At 37.5% G+C, this 17,689-nt stretch overlaps 1 protein-coding gene across 12 annotated transcripts in view; it reads left to right on the top strand.

The window, feature by feature from the left end:
* TMEM19 (transmembrane protein 19) overlaps window positions 1–14,481 on the top strand; it is a 30,094-nt gene extending 15,613 nt beyond the window's left edge. For 10 of the 12 annotated variants that reach the window (XM_053944240.1, XM_053944244.1, XM_053944236.1 and 7 more), the window contains 7 exons: window positions 221–265; window positions 3,386–3,536; window positions 6,252–6,365; window positions 7,788–7,925; window positions 8,233–8,487; window positions 9,552–9,761; window positions 12,607–14,481. In XM_053944240.1, the coding sequence (XP_053800215.1) occupies window positions 3,407–3,536; window positions 6,252–6,365; window positions 7,788–7,925; window positions 8,233–8,487; window positions 9,552–9,761; window positions 12,607–12,770 (1,011 nt within the window). In that variant the 5' untranslated portion in view covers window positions 221–265; window positions 3,386–3,406 and the 3' untranslated portion in view covers window positions 12,771–14,481. Of the gene's footprint in view, window positions 1–220; window positions 266–3,069; window positions 3,140–3,233; window positions 3,537–6,251; window positions 6,366–7,787; window positions 7,926–8,232; window positions 8,488–9,551; window positions 9,762–12,606 lie in introns of those variants that run through there. The other 2 variants (XM_053944234.1, XM_053944233.1) reach the window with 2 other exon arrangements.
* The last annotated feature ends 3,208 nt before the right edge of the window (window positions 14,482–17,689 follow it).

The following is a 17,689-nucleotide window of genomic DNA, read 5'->3' as shown; positions in this document are numbered from 1 at the left end:
AATAAGTCAGAAAGTCTACTTCTAAAATTGTCGTAAAACTTGAGAAATGTTATGCTAGATTATGGCAAATCTACTAAATTCCTATGAAAAGAATGAGTGTAAAAGAGTTATTAGCATGCTGTGTCCAGTAACATGTTATTATCTTCTTTCTGTTGAGCTGCTTTTAATCATCTCACATTCCTGCCTCTTATTAAATCATACTTTTTTTTTTTCCTCCCAGAGACTGCACTGGCAGTGCTTTGCATCCTCTACATTTAGGTAAAAGGTAAGAAGAAACTCTTCTTCTAAATATTGGGTAGCTTTTAATTACAATTTTTTTTTAAATTTAAACTTCTCATTATTTTCTTATTCCACATATGAATTTGGATGGGAAAGTGTGAGGAAAAGTTTTCAGGTCTACTTGTCATAAGCAACTGTTGCTACTTTTTTTAATTCTCAAGCTTATCACTACTATTAGGTGTGAATAAGGAATGGGGGGAGGGTTAAGTAAAAACTGATTATGAAATGAATGTATTGCATGTATTAAATATACATAATGCTTTTCTGACTGATTCAGGATGGCTTTTTAAATACATTCATTCTGTATTCACAATATTGTAAGCCTCTAGATGGCAATTTAAGTTTTTTGAAAACCCAGCTTTTTCTAATTAAAAGTGTTGTTGTTGTTGTTGTTATCATTATTACAGGACCTAGTGAAAAAAAGGGCAACATCTAGAAAAGAGTAGTTTAAACACAATATATGTGGCAATTACAGAGCTGTTGTAGACATTACTTTCAAAACTGTAACTACTTCTTTCAGCTTCCAAATGAAGAAAGAAGTCTAATTTTGTGTGCCTTTCTTCCTTGTTTTCTAATCTACTTGCAACATTTAACGTGTACCAAGCTACTGCAGGAAAATTTGTTGGCAATCAGAAACACTGGAAGAGGGATGTATGAAGCCACATTTAACAGAAGACTCAGAGCTAAAAAAGTAGTCAAAGCCAACATTATTCATGCACTGGTGGTTAGACATTTCCTGACCAGAACCACCTTTCTCACACCAGGAGTGGAGAGCTGTGGTCCCTTTTGCTGTTCTTTCTCAGGTAAACTCCAGCAGCAGCAGCAGCTTTGGATTTAAGCCAAGATACAAGGTCTGTAGATAAACCAGTGCCATAGTCTGGTATGTCCCTAAATCAATGCCAAGTGCTACTTCAGATGGGTATGGGATCTATGAAGGAAGCTGAAGAGTCCTTTAGAGCTCCACAAACCTGCCCCCCTCTTCACACCAGCTTGTGTGTTACCATGAATCACAGTCCCACAGTTTTACAGAACCAGAGATAACAGCCAGGGCTCTAGGATTCCTGCAGGAACTTTTGTTTCTCCACCAGAAATTCCAATATCAGTCTGTTACAGTTTAGAAAACAAAAAGTAAGCAATAAATTAAATAAAACTATTTATTACAATTAAGTATGTATTTGAATGAGTAAGTTTATGGGAGTTGGTTGTACCAGAACAAGCAGCTGCTTGTTCAGCCATGAGTTTAAGTAGAGTTGATCTTGTTCTGGTTGAAAATCTCAACTAGTTAGATTTTTGCAGAAGAACCTAAGCAATGTCATGTCAGCGCTATTCTTGAAAGGTGTCCTGTTCTTACAAAGCAGCCCAGCTACTGAGTCCCTGATTCTTATATCTCAAATTCAGACCTTTGGTGGATGTTTAATGAAAATTTGGGCGCTAAGAAGGAAGACTAGATATACCAAAATCAGTACTCCTACATTAGTATTACTGTTTTAGGTATCTCTACTTGAGAGAAATTTTGGGTGTTACCAGTATTTGTTACAAATAAATATAGCAGAAAATAAAATAAAGCCTTGTCTAAGGCACCTGATCCAAGTTTTGTCTCCAACTGCCTGGAGAAAATACATTGTAAACACCCAAGTCTTAACTTTAGCCTCTGGAATAGGCCTACTTTCTTCAGCTAAAACCAGGTATCTGTAAATCTTTAAGGTTCTTCACTTAGACAACATCTGAAGAAGCAGCTCTGAGTCATAACTGAGTATTTCTTTCATAACAACATGGAAATATATCCAAGTTTATGATAGAAAAGAATCATATTCTTTTTCTGAGAGAAAAAGAACACATGGACTTTGTTTACATCTTGATAGAAACCTACTCCAGATACTGAATGAAAAATAAGAGAACATGCCTCAAAAATAAATGGGTGCCACAATCCAGAATTATTCCCAAATTCAGTAAGAAAATTATAGTATCTTAAATTAAGAATGCTCACTTGAATTTTCTAGCTTTAAAACTATTTCTGTTGTACAGAAGATCTCTTACTGTCCTTTTTTGTATTACTCTGCCTCTTGCTGAATACTTAAATAAATATTGTTCTGCTGCTGCTACAAGTCCATAAGAAAAAAGCACCTGATGTTCATGAGGTACCACTTGAAGGTTTTGGTCTAGGTTCCACTGAACAAGTGCTGAATACTTAAATGCTTCAGCATTGTCTCCTGGGATGCCTGAAGTCTTATTTATTTCATTTATTTCTCGTTTATTTTGAGGCTGCTGCCTCAGAACAATGGGTTTTTGAGAAGTTGTGAAGTTTCACCTCGTACTGTGCTTTTTGACAAAGCCTTTAATGTGTGGAGTGGGAGCTGTGCAGTCCATCCCGTAGCTAATGTCAGCTTATTTACAACTCGAGTGTTTTGGGAGTCATTCTGACTGCCCCAGGAAAAGCCACCAGGCAGGTTTGGCATGTTTTCATCCCAAGTCAACTTTAGGAAACGTTTCAAATCTCTTTTTTCTGCTGTTAATGAACTTCGAAGTGCTCCAACAAGTTTCAACCCTCATCCAGGTACTCATTGGTCTCACTAATTATCCACAGACTTCATGCCTTTCACAGGCGTGTCGTTCCTGGTTTTATTTCGCAAACTGGATCTCCGCTGGCAGCGTCTGTCGCAAGTGCGCGACCCCATGCCCGCCCCAGGGCAGCAAGAGCGCCTCACGGCGCGGGGCCCGGCCGCAGCCGCAGCCGCAGCCGCAGCCGCAGCGCCCCCTCGCTGCGGCGCAGGCGTGGGCGGGCCCGCGCGGCTGGCGGCGGAGCATGCGCGGAGGGGCCGCGGGGCGGGATGGCGGCGGCGGCCGCGGCCCCAGGGAGCAGGTCGGTGACGGGGCCGGGCGGTGCGAGCGCCTCCGGCCGCCCGGCGCCGCGCAGCGCAGCCCGCGGTCGGCCGGCCGGGGTGGCCGCAGCAGCCTCTCCATGAGCGCCTCGGTGCCTCCCGGCAGCGCCCCGGGGGCGGTGCGGGCCGGACCCGGCCGCAGCTCCGGCCGGGCGGGAGGAGAAAGAGGAGGAGAAGGAGGTGGTGGCGGTGTCACTGATGCCCTGCGCCTTGTGTTTTCCCAACAGGTGTTGTCCTTCTTGATTCCCATGTCCTATTACCAGGAGGATTTCTTCAGAGAATACCTCAAGATGATGGCGAATATGGTCATCCTGAACTTGCTCATTTGTATTTCGCTGGCGTTCTGGATCGTGTCCATGACTGCAAGTACGTACTACGGTGAGTCCAAAGGCCGGGGAGAGGCTGGCACGGCACGGCCACGGGCGAATCCTCCCCTCCGGCCCCTCTAGGCAGGAGACAAAAATGGGAAAAGGGGTGTGCACAGCCCCTTCCATCGTCATTAGAGCTGATAACTCCCAGCTTTTACAGGAGGCGATAGTGGTTTAGAAGATGCTGACAGCCACTTACTTGCAGCTCTGCCCAGGGATCATGTACAATTTAAAATGTTGGTGTCCTTTATGATTTCTTTCTCTGAAAGAAAGCAAATAGAAATTAAGAAGTGAAAAGAAAGACTGAGCTGACAGAGGTCTTTCTATATTAGGGGAAGTACGTGACAGCATGGGAGGAGTGCGCCAGCTTTCAAAACTGTTGTAGGAATCAGCAGCATCTGCAACGTGCAGAACAGGTCATGCAGGAAGATTTCCTTAGTCAAGGAACACAGAAACGGAAAATGGTATAAGAAAATGGGGATGTATGCATGGAGTGGGTGGCTGAGGTTTGTACTGTCAGCTCAGTGTTCTGCTCTGGCAGCTCAGGCTGGCTGTGACTTAATTGTGTGCAATTGCAGGGACACAAGTCCTCTCTGTAGTCTCTCTTTTCAGCTCTAGGAGCATTCTAACATCAGTGTGCAAAAGCAGCTGATACTGCCTGCAGTATTAGTTTAATGCCTAGAAGAATTTAACTGCTTTTCCAAGACAGGTAAAGACTTCTCATTCAGACCCCAGCCAGTTTGATGCTGGAAGAGCTCCAGTGTCATTGCAGTATTGCTGAAAGCACGTAGGGATAGAGTATGAACACCTTCAACAGCCTAGTAACACTCTGGGTCCAGAACAAGCTATAATAAATACCCCACCAGTATAAGCTGACTTTTGTAGAGGCAGTTGCATGTCTCTGCTCAGTGTTTTTCAGTGATTTAGCATGGGTTAGTTCTGGTACAGTATTAAATCTGTGTTGTCTGCATACTTCTGCTTTGGCTTGTAGTGAGATGCCAGATGTGTAGAAGGAATGCAGAAGTAGGCTTCACAACCAGCTTTTATTTGTGTCATTTGTAGCTACCCAAGCGGGATTTAAACATGCAGCTTCATTTATGTGTGTCTGCTCTCTAAAGGTATAGCTTTTCTGACAATTAGGATATTCTAGTCCCTGTTCTCTTATGTGAGTGGGAATTTACAGTATAGTGTGGAGAGACCTGGTACCAGCTAAATCAGGATAGGGCCTGATAGAAAGAAGACTGCGAACAAATCCTCCTTTTTGTAGGGAATGGTTATGGAACAAGGACATAAAACTTCTGTTATTCATTTGCCTGAGACTGTGGAAAGACCTTGGCTTTTCAAGGAGGTGAATGAAAGATACAGTACTTAATGGGCTTAAAATGGTTCAGCCCATAAAAATGGTAAAATTCACAGTCCGTAATATAAATATAAAAATACTAGAAACATACTTTTATTAATGTACAGTTTATAGTAATTCTTAAGCACCAAACAGTGGGCCAGATGTTAGTGAAGCCAGAATGTTGAAGAACACGTTCATTGTTTTATTATAGATCCTATTTTGGTCTTACTTAGTAGTAAGTTAATAGAAATACTTTTCTCTCCCACAAGCAAATCCAAAAAGTTTAGTTTAAAAATGGCCTTGAAGAGATGAAAATTCTGTTTGTTAGCCAAACAAAAGGACCCCCTTTGTGTTCCATACTGCTTACGCTCAAGTTTGCACCAAGAGCTACCTTGGTTTATGATAAGCAATACCAGGCTACAGCACTGGAGGGCTCCTCATACACAGCTGGTGCTTGTCTTTTGAATTTCTGACTCAGCCCTGGGCTGCAAGGCCCTGCCTTGTTCACCTACTATGGCTTTGGGGCTTTTCAGTACACAGAAGAGAATCTTTTTCTTGTGAATCTTTACATTGCAATAAGTGTTTTACTGTGTCCTGCTTTACACCAGGGTGCCAGTGTTTGTGCAGAGGTTGGGGTATGGATGACACAAAAGTTCTTGTTGAAAACCATCATGTTTATCTCTCCAGCAAGACAGGCTTCTGTATCTCTGTAAAATTTTTCTTTTACAAGATCAAGACTTACTTTAATGCAAGATTTGTAATGTCTTGTATTTATATAGGAGATGTAATAAATAACTTCTCAAGATCTTACTTTTTTATTTCAAAACCTACATTAACTATTGGCTTTAGCTGTTAGAAGTTTGTGGGTTTTTCAAACTAAAACTGTCACTACAAATCTTGCCGAAATATTCATCAGCTCAAAGTATATTTTAAAGAGCCTTACATCAAGGTCAGAAGAACTGAAAGGGCTGATGTTTCATAAAGTGATCACACTACTTTACCTAGCAGACTGTCTTGCTTGGCTTTTTTTGGTAGTGAAATTTTGTCATAGTAAATTCAGATGTTAGTTTTTGAAGTCCATAAATCCCTTTTAGAATGGAAAATACCACCATATTTATTTCCTGTCACATTTTACTATTTTTGGTAATTAATTTCAATTCATGAAATATATTTTCTTTTGATAGCTGAATAGAAAAATTGAGTAGATAATTGCAGATACATTGTCCTTCTGTCCATATGAATATCTTTCTTCTGGAGGATGAAAAGTTTTAATCTCTATTAAGATCAAAATTTAAGTATATATCAGGAAATAATGACTTTTCAGACATGAAGATATAAAGGCTTTATGAGGGTCATCTGTAACCCTGTTATTTGATTTATCAGGTACTTTACGACCCATTTCTCCATGGCGCTGGCTTTTTTCAGTCTTGGTTCCACTAATTATTGCTACACAGGGTTTTAAGAAGAAGAGTCTTGATCACAGTGGTGCATTGGGAGGTATGTTTTTCTGAGACTTAAGATAAACATTTAGTAAACTAAAGGTCCTTTTTATTGTTTGCTGTTTAAGACTTACCTAGTTCTATTATAATAAAGTATGAATGTAAGCATACATACCTCAGATTCATACTGGGTTTTTTTTCTCATGCCTGTTTAAACAGTCAAGTTAACCCTGTGCTGCTGTTTGTAATTGATTTGATTAATACTATTATAGTTATGTAAACCTGTAAGATTCCTTTATACTTCAGTACCGTATGCAGTTAAATCACATGGTTTGGTTTATCATATAGAAGGATTTGAAGAGAAACAAAGAAATGGCAGAGGTGGTGGTAGAGAAAGCCCCTAAACTAATTGTGTCAGCAGCCTTCCTGCTTGGTGGGAAATCAGTTCTCCTTTCTGTATGGTTCCCCTTCCTGTAATAGAAGCAGTTCTAGGCATTTTTTGGCCTGGCAAAAATAAGAAAATTAGATCTGTACTTCACTAAGAACAAATGATTGTTTCTGAAAAGTTTTTCTAGAGCACATGATAAAAAGCCCAGTGTAGTGTACAATAATGTTTATTGAAATCTGATGCAACATTTCTGGGTGAGGTGATTCACCCTTGTCTTGTGACATTGTTTGAATTGATGTTCAGTGGAGTAAAACAGGGCCTCAAATCCTTCTTCCCATATCATCCATTATGCAAATCTTCTGTCTGTGAGAGTTAAGGGAAGCATTTTCTACGCTGACAAAAATATTTTTGACTTTTTTGTTCCGACCTCTTAACAGCTCTGCTAGCCAATTTATACTGGCATTTGCTCTTAAATGCAACCATTTTTCTTTCAGTCGTTTAGAATTGTAATCTCATGGTGAGCAGTGAAATTAGGCTTCCCCTGAAAGGGGACATAAAAATGAATTGCATCAAGGAGATAAAATACTTTAAAAACTACAGAAATAAAGTTTTGTAATAAAAATCAGAAACTAAAAAAGAAGATAATAGAGAAGTAGCATCTGCTAAGATACAGAGGAGGGTTTTACAGGTTATCTTGGAGACCTTGGATGCGGGATTTAATACCTAAACTGATGATAAATTTGCTGATAGAGGCACAGCCACAGGTATATATCTGCTCCTTATAAAAATAATAATATTCTTCAGGCAGAGTACTTGAATTTCAATTATATATTCTTTGGATTCTGGGGGTTTTATTGCTTCTCTTTTATTTTTGCAGAGTATAACTGATTTTTGGCAAAAGGTCTTAAAAATCACATGCTTCAGCAGTTACAATAAAACTGGCAATTTTCAATAGAATCTCTTATTGCATGATGGTCTTAGGTTTATCAGGAAGATACTTTTCATATTCAGAAAATTCGAAATACTTAATTGCTTTGCAAAACAACCATTGTTACATGAAGGAATTTTATATACTTCTTTTTTTCTTCCTAGGACTGGTGGTTGGATTTATCCTTACAGTTGCAAATTATAGTTTCTTCTCTTCTTTGTTTGTATTTTTTGTTACTTCTTCAAAACTTACTAAGTGGAAAAAAGATATAAAGAAGCAAATAGATTCAGAATACAAAGAAGGTAAGCCAAAATATTTAATTCTTTTAGATCCCTTGTAGAGAATAAATACTGCATGTTTTTTGTTCCCTTCACAGGGTCAGATGAGATGTAACATCTAGAATAGGGAACACTGCTGAGACTCCCCTTGACCCTATCCCTCTAAATATTAGGAAGCCACTTTGCTTTTGCTTCTGTTCTGTTAAACAAATTGCCATAAAGTTTCTTTTTTGAATGTGTGTCTTTTTAAATTTAACTTTATATATGTGTTGTTTTGCTTTTGCCTCATGCTGTTGCCTGAAATTACTAAAATTCAGTTTCTATACTTCAGGTGGCCAGAGGAATTGGGTTCAGGTATTCTGTAATGGTGGTGTTCCTACTGAGCTGGCTCTCTTATATATGATAGAAAATGGACCAGGTGAAATTCCTATTGACTTCTCAAAGGAATACACAGCATCATGGATGTGCTTATCCCTTTTGGGAGCTTTGGCATGCTCTGCTGGTGATACATGGGCTTCAGAGATTGGTAGTGTTATGAGTAAAAGCAAACCGAGATTGATAACAACCTGGGAACAGGTTCCAGTAGGTAAGGTGTTACCTCTTCTACATGTTCTTAATATTTTGTTAATCTGTTTTGAATTATGCATCCAACTTGAAAAGTTCCAAGAAAGACATAGAAAAACAAATATCAGAAATCTGGGATTGGAAAAGGTTACCAGGAATGCATTCTCTGAAATGGAATATAGTCAACTGTGTTTCTTTTGCATCTTGTTGATGAGATGCACGAGTATAGCAACCACAGAGCTAGAATCATTCTGAATGCTGTCACTTCTAATCTCTGACAATGACAATAGTAAAAGAGTTTATACTGCTAATATGAAGAATACAAGTTATCAACTGATATTTCTCAGGCATTATTTTAATCAGTAGAATACATATATATTCAGTAGAGACAGTACAGAAAATTCACTTCATAACCAAATCACTCATTTCCTTTAATATCCTTCCAAGGGGGAATTAAGTGAACTTTGTCTGTCAAACGTTGTCTCCATGGTGGATGTCATTCATTGCTGCTTCAAAGCAATATGCTTTTTTTGAGTCTTGCTGGCAAATTGATCAGAGGTATAGATCTTGTTGGATAGAAGTTAAATGCATGGGAATTTTTTTTCAGAAATGCATTCTTTAGATTTTTTTTTTCCAATGAGCTATCATCTCTGTCTATGGATTTAGTTATTTTATTTTTAAATGTGTTGGTGAAACATGTCTTAGTGTACTACTTCTGAAAGAGGGCATTGTTTTAATGTGCACATCTCAAAGTCTGTTTCTCTTGAGCAAATCTCTTATTACCCCACCACCACCAAGAGCAGACAAATACCAGGTGACATTGAGAGGTGTGTGCTTCTAGTTTTATTTAATTTAATGCTGGTGACTATTTCTAGAGAACTAGCCCTAGTGACAGGAGTGGAGTAGTAACAGGCAGTAATGGTACAGGTTAAGCTGCTCAACAGCATAATGGGAAATTGTAAAAAGCTGCTGTGGATGTAAGAGGAGAAGATCACTATGGACAGTTTGGATTTTATATAAAGCATTTCAATTAATACAAGTCTTTTAAAACCAGTTTGTAAATCAGCTACATTTTATTTGGTTTAGGTACTAATGGAGCAGTTACTTTAGTGGGCCTGATCTCAAGTTTGCTCGGAGGCATGACAGTAGGTATAGCCTACTTTATAACTCAACTAATTTTTGTGACTGATCTGGAAATATCTGCTCCACAATGGCCCATTATAGTGTTTGGTGCAGCAGCTGGCCTACTGGGATCAATTGTTGATTCCTATTTGGGAGCTACGATGCAATACAGTGGTAAGAGTCTTCTTTTTTTATTCTTTTTTTTCCCTTTCTCCCAGTGTAACCTAAAATTTGACTTTTAACTTCAAGAAAGGCTGAGCATACGATTTTTAAATTGAAAGATTACAAAACTAGCAGCATCAAGGACAAAGGGAGCAAATGTAATGGACATAGTAATGAAAAGGAGCAATGGCAGTTGGCCCTTTTCCACTTTTTGATTTGTTTATTGTAGCTTATTGTTTTGTTGATGACTGAAAGAGACAGAGATACCCAACAAGTTACTTTGGAAGAAGCAATTGTTGCCCTCTCCATTTCTATATGTCTAATTATAGTAACATTTTATAAGGAAAAATGTCAGTTTAATTTTATCCATTTACTTGGATGAAGTTGTCACTGCAAAAGCTCCATTCCTAACGTTGAAGTCTTAGCAATAGGCTCAAATGTAAGAATTAAGTAAGAAAAAGTGAACAATACTTTACCTTCAGGTTTTTTCACTGCTTCCTGTAGAAGCTTTATAATACAGAGCACTGTTTCCTATAAGTTAAGCTTATCACAAACTAGCTGTGATTTTAAATTAAAAGACAATATGCACTTTAAAAAAATTGTTGACTGGCTGGTTTTAAATTATTTCTGTGTTTACTCATTGCCCCAAAGGATCATTGTCTGTGAACAAACACTACAGACAACCTTTAGGCTAAGCTGTAAACTTATCCTATGTTTCAAAATTGTTTAGAAACCATATCTGACACTGTTGTGTTACCAGCTTGTTTACAGAGAGAACTTAAGTTTCCAGATTTCATTGTTGGTACGCTTATTAATTGGAAGTCAAGGTGTGAATGTACAGATGAACTGCCTCAGAGACACAAGTCCTTTAGGTCTGCCTTTATGGTGAGATCTACAAACTGTTGTTGATGCTCTGGATTTGGCTATACAGCATTTTTTATGCTCTATTCTTTGTAATTCCACTGAAGATCAAAATACAATGTAGTGTTTAACTATTTGATGAATTTTTAGATATTTCTGTCCTGAGCAAGAAACACTTAAGCACTCAGAAAATTTTTCAAGCTCCTAATGAGGCAGATGCATTAAGAGAATGGAGTAAACCTAGCTAATGCACGTCTGCATTTATCAGCATCTATTTCTTCTTCATTTCATGTATTTTTTCCATGCTCAGCAATTTACCTTTTTAGCTGCAGCAGGGACAGTATGCAAGTTCCACAGTTTCTTTTACAAATTCAAAAGCATTATTGGAGTATGTATACTATGTTGCACACGTACATGCTGTGGTATATATGTGATGTGATACAGAAAAAACTGTGCTGCTGTCTCTCCTTCAGCCCACTTTTTTTTCCATTTTCAGTGTGGACTCAGGAGGAATACTTCAGTTTCTGCAGCATCTTGAAAAACAATAAATATGGCAGGGGGAATAAAGAATTGTGTCTCTTTTTTTAAAACACTATGCTGCTAATCCTTTTTGTCAATGTGCTTCCTTTTGGTAATATTCCTAGATGTGGTGTATCTAATAGCCTGTGATACCCACTGTTTCTGAAAGAAAATCCGCCCCTATCTGCACAGTTATTAATTAAAACTTTGAATAGCTGTGCAGAATAAGATTCAAATTTGCCCATGTTACCAGTCTATACCTATTCTGTAAATAACAAAGGTAATGGAAGGACTGTTACTTTACCTACTTGTTCATGCTTGGAATATACACTTTATGTACAATTGAGGCATATATTTAGAAAAAATTAATTCCAGTTTTTCCTCAAAGAAAGTACTAACCTCTAAAACATAGCAAGTGTTGAGAGTTAAACTATTAGACTTTGAAGTCTGATTTTTCTGTAGCTCTTTTGCATTATTTAAGGCCAGGTTTAAATGTATGTTTCAAAACAGTATTACCAACTGTATACCTGCTAGGCAGGTTTGTAGTGGGGGGTTTTTAAAGTTTTGTCTGAAGTGCAGAATTTTTTTATTAAAGCAGCAGCTTTCTTTGAAATTTCCAGGTTGTGAGTGTTGACAGTCAAATCTAAGAAGAAAAAAAAATTAATATAAAATATACTGATTTCATTTGGAATGTTCCAACCTTAAATGCGTGCATGTGCACCTACCCAGTTACACTTCACTACAGTGTGAATTAAGATCAAGCATTCTAGATTGGTGTGCTTTTATCAGCATACAGCTGTGCAGCTGGACAAAATGTAGGATAATGGTGTCTGTATAGTAATAGCTAATGAAGGACAATATTGAAGTGTTGATAATACAGAGGCAGAGCAAGAAATTACCTAGGTACTACAGAAAAAACTGCTGCTGCTGGTGGTATAAAATTGCTGTGTAAATAGAATTTATAAATTCAGCCTTTGTAAAGAGCTTGTTTTCTGTAAGATTCAGTAATAATGTTGTTTCCATATTTTTACTTTTAAATCAAATACATCTTCTTGCCAGAAAACATGTTGTTAGTAAGTTCTTTCAACAGTTAATAAGTTCTTAAAACAGCATCCTTTGCTTTAGAGTGACTCTTCAAACAGCTTTTTCTTCTTCTGATTTAGCTTGTTTCATTCCTTTCTTTGCTGTGAAACTACATAAAGAGAGATTTGACAGAAGTGTAACTTCTCAAAAGAAGTAACATCTAATGTAAAATATTACATTTATACCCCATTCTTTGAAAGTACCAAATTAAACTGACTGTAATTTAGTTTAGTCTGATGATGTCTTCTTAAAGAGATTTTACACTATAAATCTCTGTAACTATAAAACACTATAAATTATAGCAAAATGAATTTAGGAAAGTGTATATACTTGGTTACTAAGTTTCTCTTCATCTTGGTTGGCTTTGTAAAATGAAGTTTTTATCTTTTTCCAGGTTTTGACCAGACAATTGGCATGGTTGTTAACCACCAAACAAAAGACTCCAAGCACATATCTGGAAAACCTATATTAGACAACAATGCCGTAAATCTTTTTTCTTCTGTAATCATTGCTCTGGTGCTTCCAGGCACAGCATGGTTTTTCTGGCCAAGGGGTTGAAATAGTTTAAGGTTTTCTGCATGTGAATAATTTATATTCAGTCTTGCTCAGACTCCAAAGAGTTCCAGTTGAACTCTCTGTAAGAGGTGGATCTGAAATGTTCAGAGAGCCAAAGGACTTTCCATCTCAACTTGTTAAGGCTGTAAACCTCATGTGGCAATCAGCATCTCTCAGGAAGGTGCTTTATCAATAAAGCTCTTGCTGCTCCTCAGGCAGATGTAAATCATTGCCAAGTGAGGTAAAGCACTTGATTCATTTGTCCTCCATTTATGGAGCTGAAATGTTGATGTCTCTTCTCTCCAGTTTCCAGCATCTGGAAGGGCAGGAAGCTGGAAATAGAAGTCTAATCTACATCAATCAGTGTGATGGAGCCTTGTGGCTATTATCCAAGTTAGACAAAAAAACACTGCAGCTTTATATAGGCAATGGTAACATGGGTGAAGTGGGTGAATTTTGGTATTTCCCATTATCTATAGTTTGTAAGGTCTTTTGAAAGTATTTGGACAGGGAAGAAAGAATTCAGCCTTGTTGCCTATTCTCTATCCTGATACTAGCTCCACTTCCCTGAGAATAGGTTTGATAAAAATAAGCCATACATAACATTTGAAGCAAAAATCTAAATTTAAAGTAGAAACTTTAAGCTGTTCCAGTAAGAATAATAAAATTTTCTATGCTTTTTTGACATCTTTATTTCAAAACTAATGATATTTATGAAGATTTGTCAATACTGTGGTACTTAACAAATATGTTAAAATTAAATATGACAATTGTGGATTCACAATCTTCTCTTTAGAAAGATAATGTTTTTTTCTATAAGCATAGCATTTTTCCATAGTGTTTGGCATTCTAACCAAACTATACTCCTTGGTTATTTCTCAACAGTGGAAATGTTTGCCATTTTGTTTGGGGCTTCTATTTAGAGATGATAGCTTCAAAGAAGCTACAGATGTTATCCTTGTAGCAAATGGGGGAAGTCACACATATAAATCATTTAAAAGTACAAATTTAATTTTTGATGCTCAGGTTCCTGTGTTAGGTAATTCTGTCTTCCGTCATTCATTTATAAAAGTTGTGGAAGTAATGCAGCCAGTACAGATTGTATTTAAACTTTAGAGATACCCTCATAATAATCTCTCAGCTTTGATATTCAGAAGTGTGGGCCCATACTTTTAACTTATGAAAAGCTTTTTCTTTTCTTGTTAGAGATAGATGAATATTTTATGTTGAACATTTGGGTTTTTTTAATAAGTGTCTTGTGTATATTGCCTGTCTAATTCAATTTACTTTTTTTATTTTGTCACCTTTTGTGGGAATATTAAAAAACTTCTAACACCTTCCATACTGAGTTTACTCTTTTGAAATCTAGTCTATATAGATCTGGAACTCATCACTGGAAATATTTCATTGTATTATTCTGTTATAAACATGAGATTTCAAAGTAGTAAAAGCTTTCTGAAAAGAACAAATTGCGTAGCTGCTCGATGTTTGTTCCTGTGGAAGGGCACAAAATCATGGAAGTAATATGTGCACTTAAACTGTAACAATAAACACTTGGGAATTCTATGCACTATTTGGACTTATGCTGCTTCTAAATACTATATTAGCTGTCTTCTATGATTTTATTAATACTGTTGTGGTTTCTAGAATTGAGCAAGATAAAATTTTTGTAAGATACTTTTTTTTTTTCCTGATTAAATGCCTTATTCTTATATTCTTTTGTTTCCTGAAGTGAAATGTATTTTCAACCACTGAAGTGGACATGGTCAGCTTTTTCACTATTTTTTATGAGTTCATTTGAAAACCAGCTTACCATAGTGAGAAGACATCTCATTTCCATATTCATAGCAGCATGAAATGCTTTGATCTGTGATCATATGAACGAATGTGATCTGACTGAACTCCTGTAGTTAGCATCTTCAAAGGCCATTATTTTGGATTTTTTTTGTCATATCTTAGTTATGACACTTGAGTTGCTTTTGAAATTGCTTATATGTTTCCAGTATACAGAAAGATATGAGCACACTTAAGCTCTGAAAAACATAGGGTTGACTTCGTTAATTTTGGGTGTATTGAGTGTAGCTTAGGCAAATATTGTTACATTTAACTAGTCAGTAGCTGTAAACTGACAAACTTTGGGAGGAGGTGGAGGTGGGAGTAGGGGATACAGGGAAGAAATTGCAGAATGTGACAAACTGTAACTTAGTGTGGGTCACTAAGAGCAGTTTCTGGGCTCACAAGGCAGCAGATACCCCGTGTCCAAGTGCTACTTGGAGAGACAAAAAATGCAGGAAGTAAAAAGAAAAAGGGAGAAAAGAGAAAAACAGGAAGTTGATAAATTTAAAATTGCAAGATAGGTTACTGCAGTTAATAAATTTAATTCCATTCTTTAAACACTTGAATTATTCTTTAGCTTCAGAACCATCGGTACCCCTAGTATATACCTCTGTCACTGATTTTGCATTAATAATTAAGTGCATCAGTATTTCCACAACACCAAGGCAATACACTCAAAAACTTTTTAATTGAAGCAGTCACAACTGTGACTTACAGGTCCTTATGCCTGCCTTGATTAGATGTTTAAGTAAAATTTTGATACAGTTGCATGTGAGAAATCTTTAGCCAAGTCTCACCCAGACTTCGTGCTGTGATTGTTGAAGTATACTGGTATCAGAATCGCCAGTATCTATTTTTTAAATTTCTATTTTATTGTTACAGCTGCAGATTGTCTTGGGTCTGCACATGCTGCATTTGAGTGGTCTGTCATTACACAGTTTCCTGGGACAGCAAAATAAAGTGGTGTAAAAAACAAAGGGAGCATACCACCTGTCTTGGGTATTAAGGACAAGCTGATTCTGCAGATTTACTTTTTCTGACAGTAAAGGGCTGAAATGTCATGAAATTCTGTTGGTATTTTACAGAACCAACTTGGGCACTATTCACATTACAATCTGTTAGAACCGGGCATCTCAGATTTGTAAGTAGGATTTGTTTTCCCTGCATTTTTTCCAGCAGTACTTTGGTCCCTACACACCCTTTTCTTTACATTTCATTATCTAACATTTTAAATTGCCATTAAGTCACTTCAAGCAGGAGTTAACCTGTTTTACAGGAAATTTATTCTGTTAAAGCTATGTAGGTATGTAGGTATACTTCTGGTTATTGCTATAACTGGATAATAATTTTTAATTTAAATACTGCTTCTCTTGGGGGATAAGGTGCAGCTCTGGGACACAATTTTGGGCCTGTTGTAATGCATAAATCAGAGAAGGTACATGAATTCACTCAGATTATGTGGATCCCTGCAGCATTCCCAAGCCTGCAGCTACCCTCAGTAAATATTAATACCAATACCAAATGAGGATGCATACAGAAATGTGGAAACAAAGCTACTGAGAAAATGGCAGCTTGTACTTGGGTAATCCCAAGTCTGTAAAACTTAATTCCAAGTGAAGAAATTCCACCAGGAATATTCAGTAGCTTTTCTACAACATTCATCTCACAAAGTCAATTTTAATATCTTCCCACTACAATCACTAATTAAATCATAGAATCACAGAACAGCCCAGGTTGGAAGGGACTTTTGAGAGATCATCTGGTCCAACCTTTTGTGGAAAAGGGATCTTTGGTGAGATTATCTAGCAATAATCAATCTGCCCAATCACATTTTGAATACCTTTGATGATGGGCACTCTACCACATCCTTATATGTCAGAGTTTTCCTTGAAACACAGTAAGGTGGATGCATAGGAAAGTAGATGATCACCATTATGATTTCTGATCAGGAAACATTTTGTGACTGACTGATGGTATGGAGCAAGTATCATACACTATATCACTTAGAAAATATCTTCATAGCAGATGTATCCTCCTATAGCAGACCAACCACCGGCATCGCTTGCTCTGTGCTGTTCTGGAATTTGCCATTTTAGAGCAAGGACAAGTGTTTGCTAATCCAGGTGAGATTCAAGAAGTGAAGACTGGAGTAACTGAAATGTGGACGAACCAGCCTGACCCATGCTGAGAAAAGGAGAGCCGCACCAGTATGGAAACAGCTGCTTGTTTGCAGGGAGCTACCTGGCTGGACCTGATGAGTCACCTGTGAAGCCTTGCATAACTTGTTTGTACCTCTCTTGTCTGGTGGCTGCTGTGTTCAAACAAGCATAAAGCAGAATTAAATACTGCAATGTGATCACTGCCCAAATTGGTCTTGGAGGTTCAAACCCACACCATTAGCAAGGATGACAGTGGTTTGAAAAAAGAGAATGCATGCTGCAATTAGAGGAAACATCTGTAGAAAGCAGTAAGAAGTTTTCTGGTGTTCATTTGTTAATACCCTTTAGTCTCTTTGGTAACTATTTTTATAAGGTCTTTGCAGCTGCAGCCCTAGCTGCAAAGCTGGGAAGATAGAAGGACATCATAAAAAATCATGTGACTGTATTATGATGTTTCTTGGTAAAGGGCTCTTGCTGTGCTGGCTTATCCAGGGTTCAGCTCAGTATTAGAAAAGCAATGAGTTCTGTCATCCTACTCTTTTTGTCACTATTGTCACTATTACTTGTTTTCCTGATATTTCATTATTTCACTTGTTGACTTCCTAAGTCCTGAATTCATTCCACTGTCAAAAGCTGCTATGATCAAATGGTCCCCTGAAGCAGTAGCAGTCTCAGTCTGCCTTAAACTGCCATAACCAATGTCTTGGTTATGGTGCTCCCAACAGATGTGTATCATCTCATTCCATTAAGTGTCTCATCCTAATATAATTTTAAATGAAGAAGTGAAAGGAGCTGATTCATGATGCATTGTGATGAGAAGCATGAGTGTTACGCACCTCTAAATTCTGGAAACTCTGTCTTTTGGTAGGTGCCATAAGAAAACAAAGACATGGGTGTCAGCATCTGACATTGCACTTGGTGGTGTCT

Source organism: Vidua chalybeata, chromosome 5 (assembly GCF_026979565.1).
Source record: "Vidua chalybeata isolate OUT-0048 chromosome 5, bVidCha1 merged haplotype, whole genome shotgun sequence".
NCBI lineage: Eukaryota > Metazoa > Chordata > Aves > Passeriformes > Viduidae > Vidua > Vidua chalybeata.
This window is presented reverse-complemented; position numbering and strand designations above follow the sequence as displayed.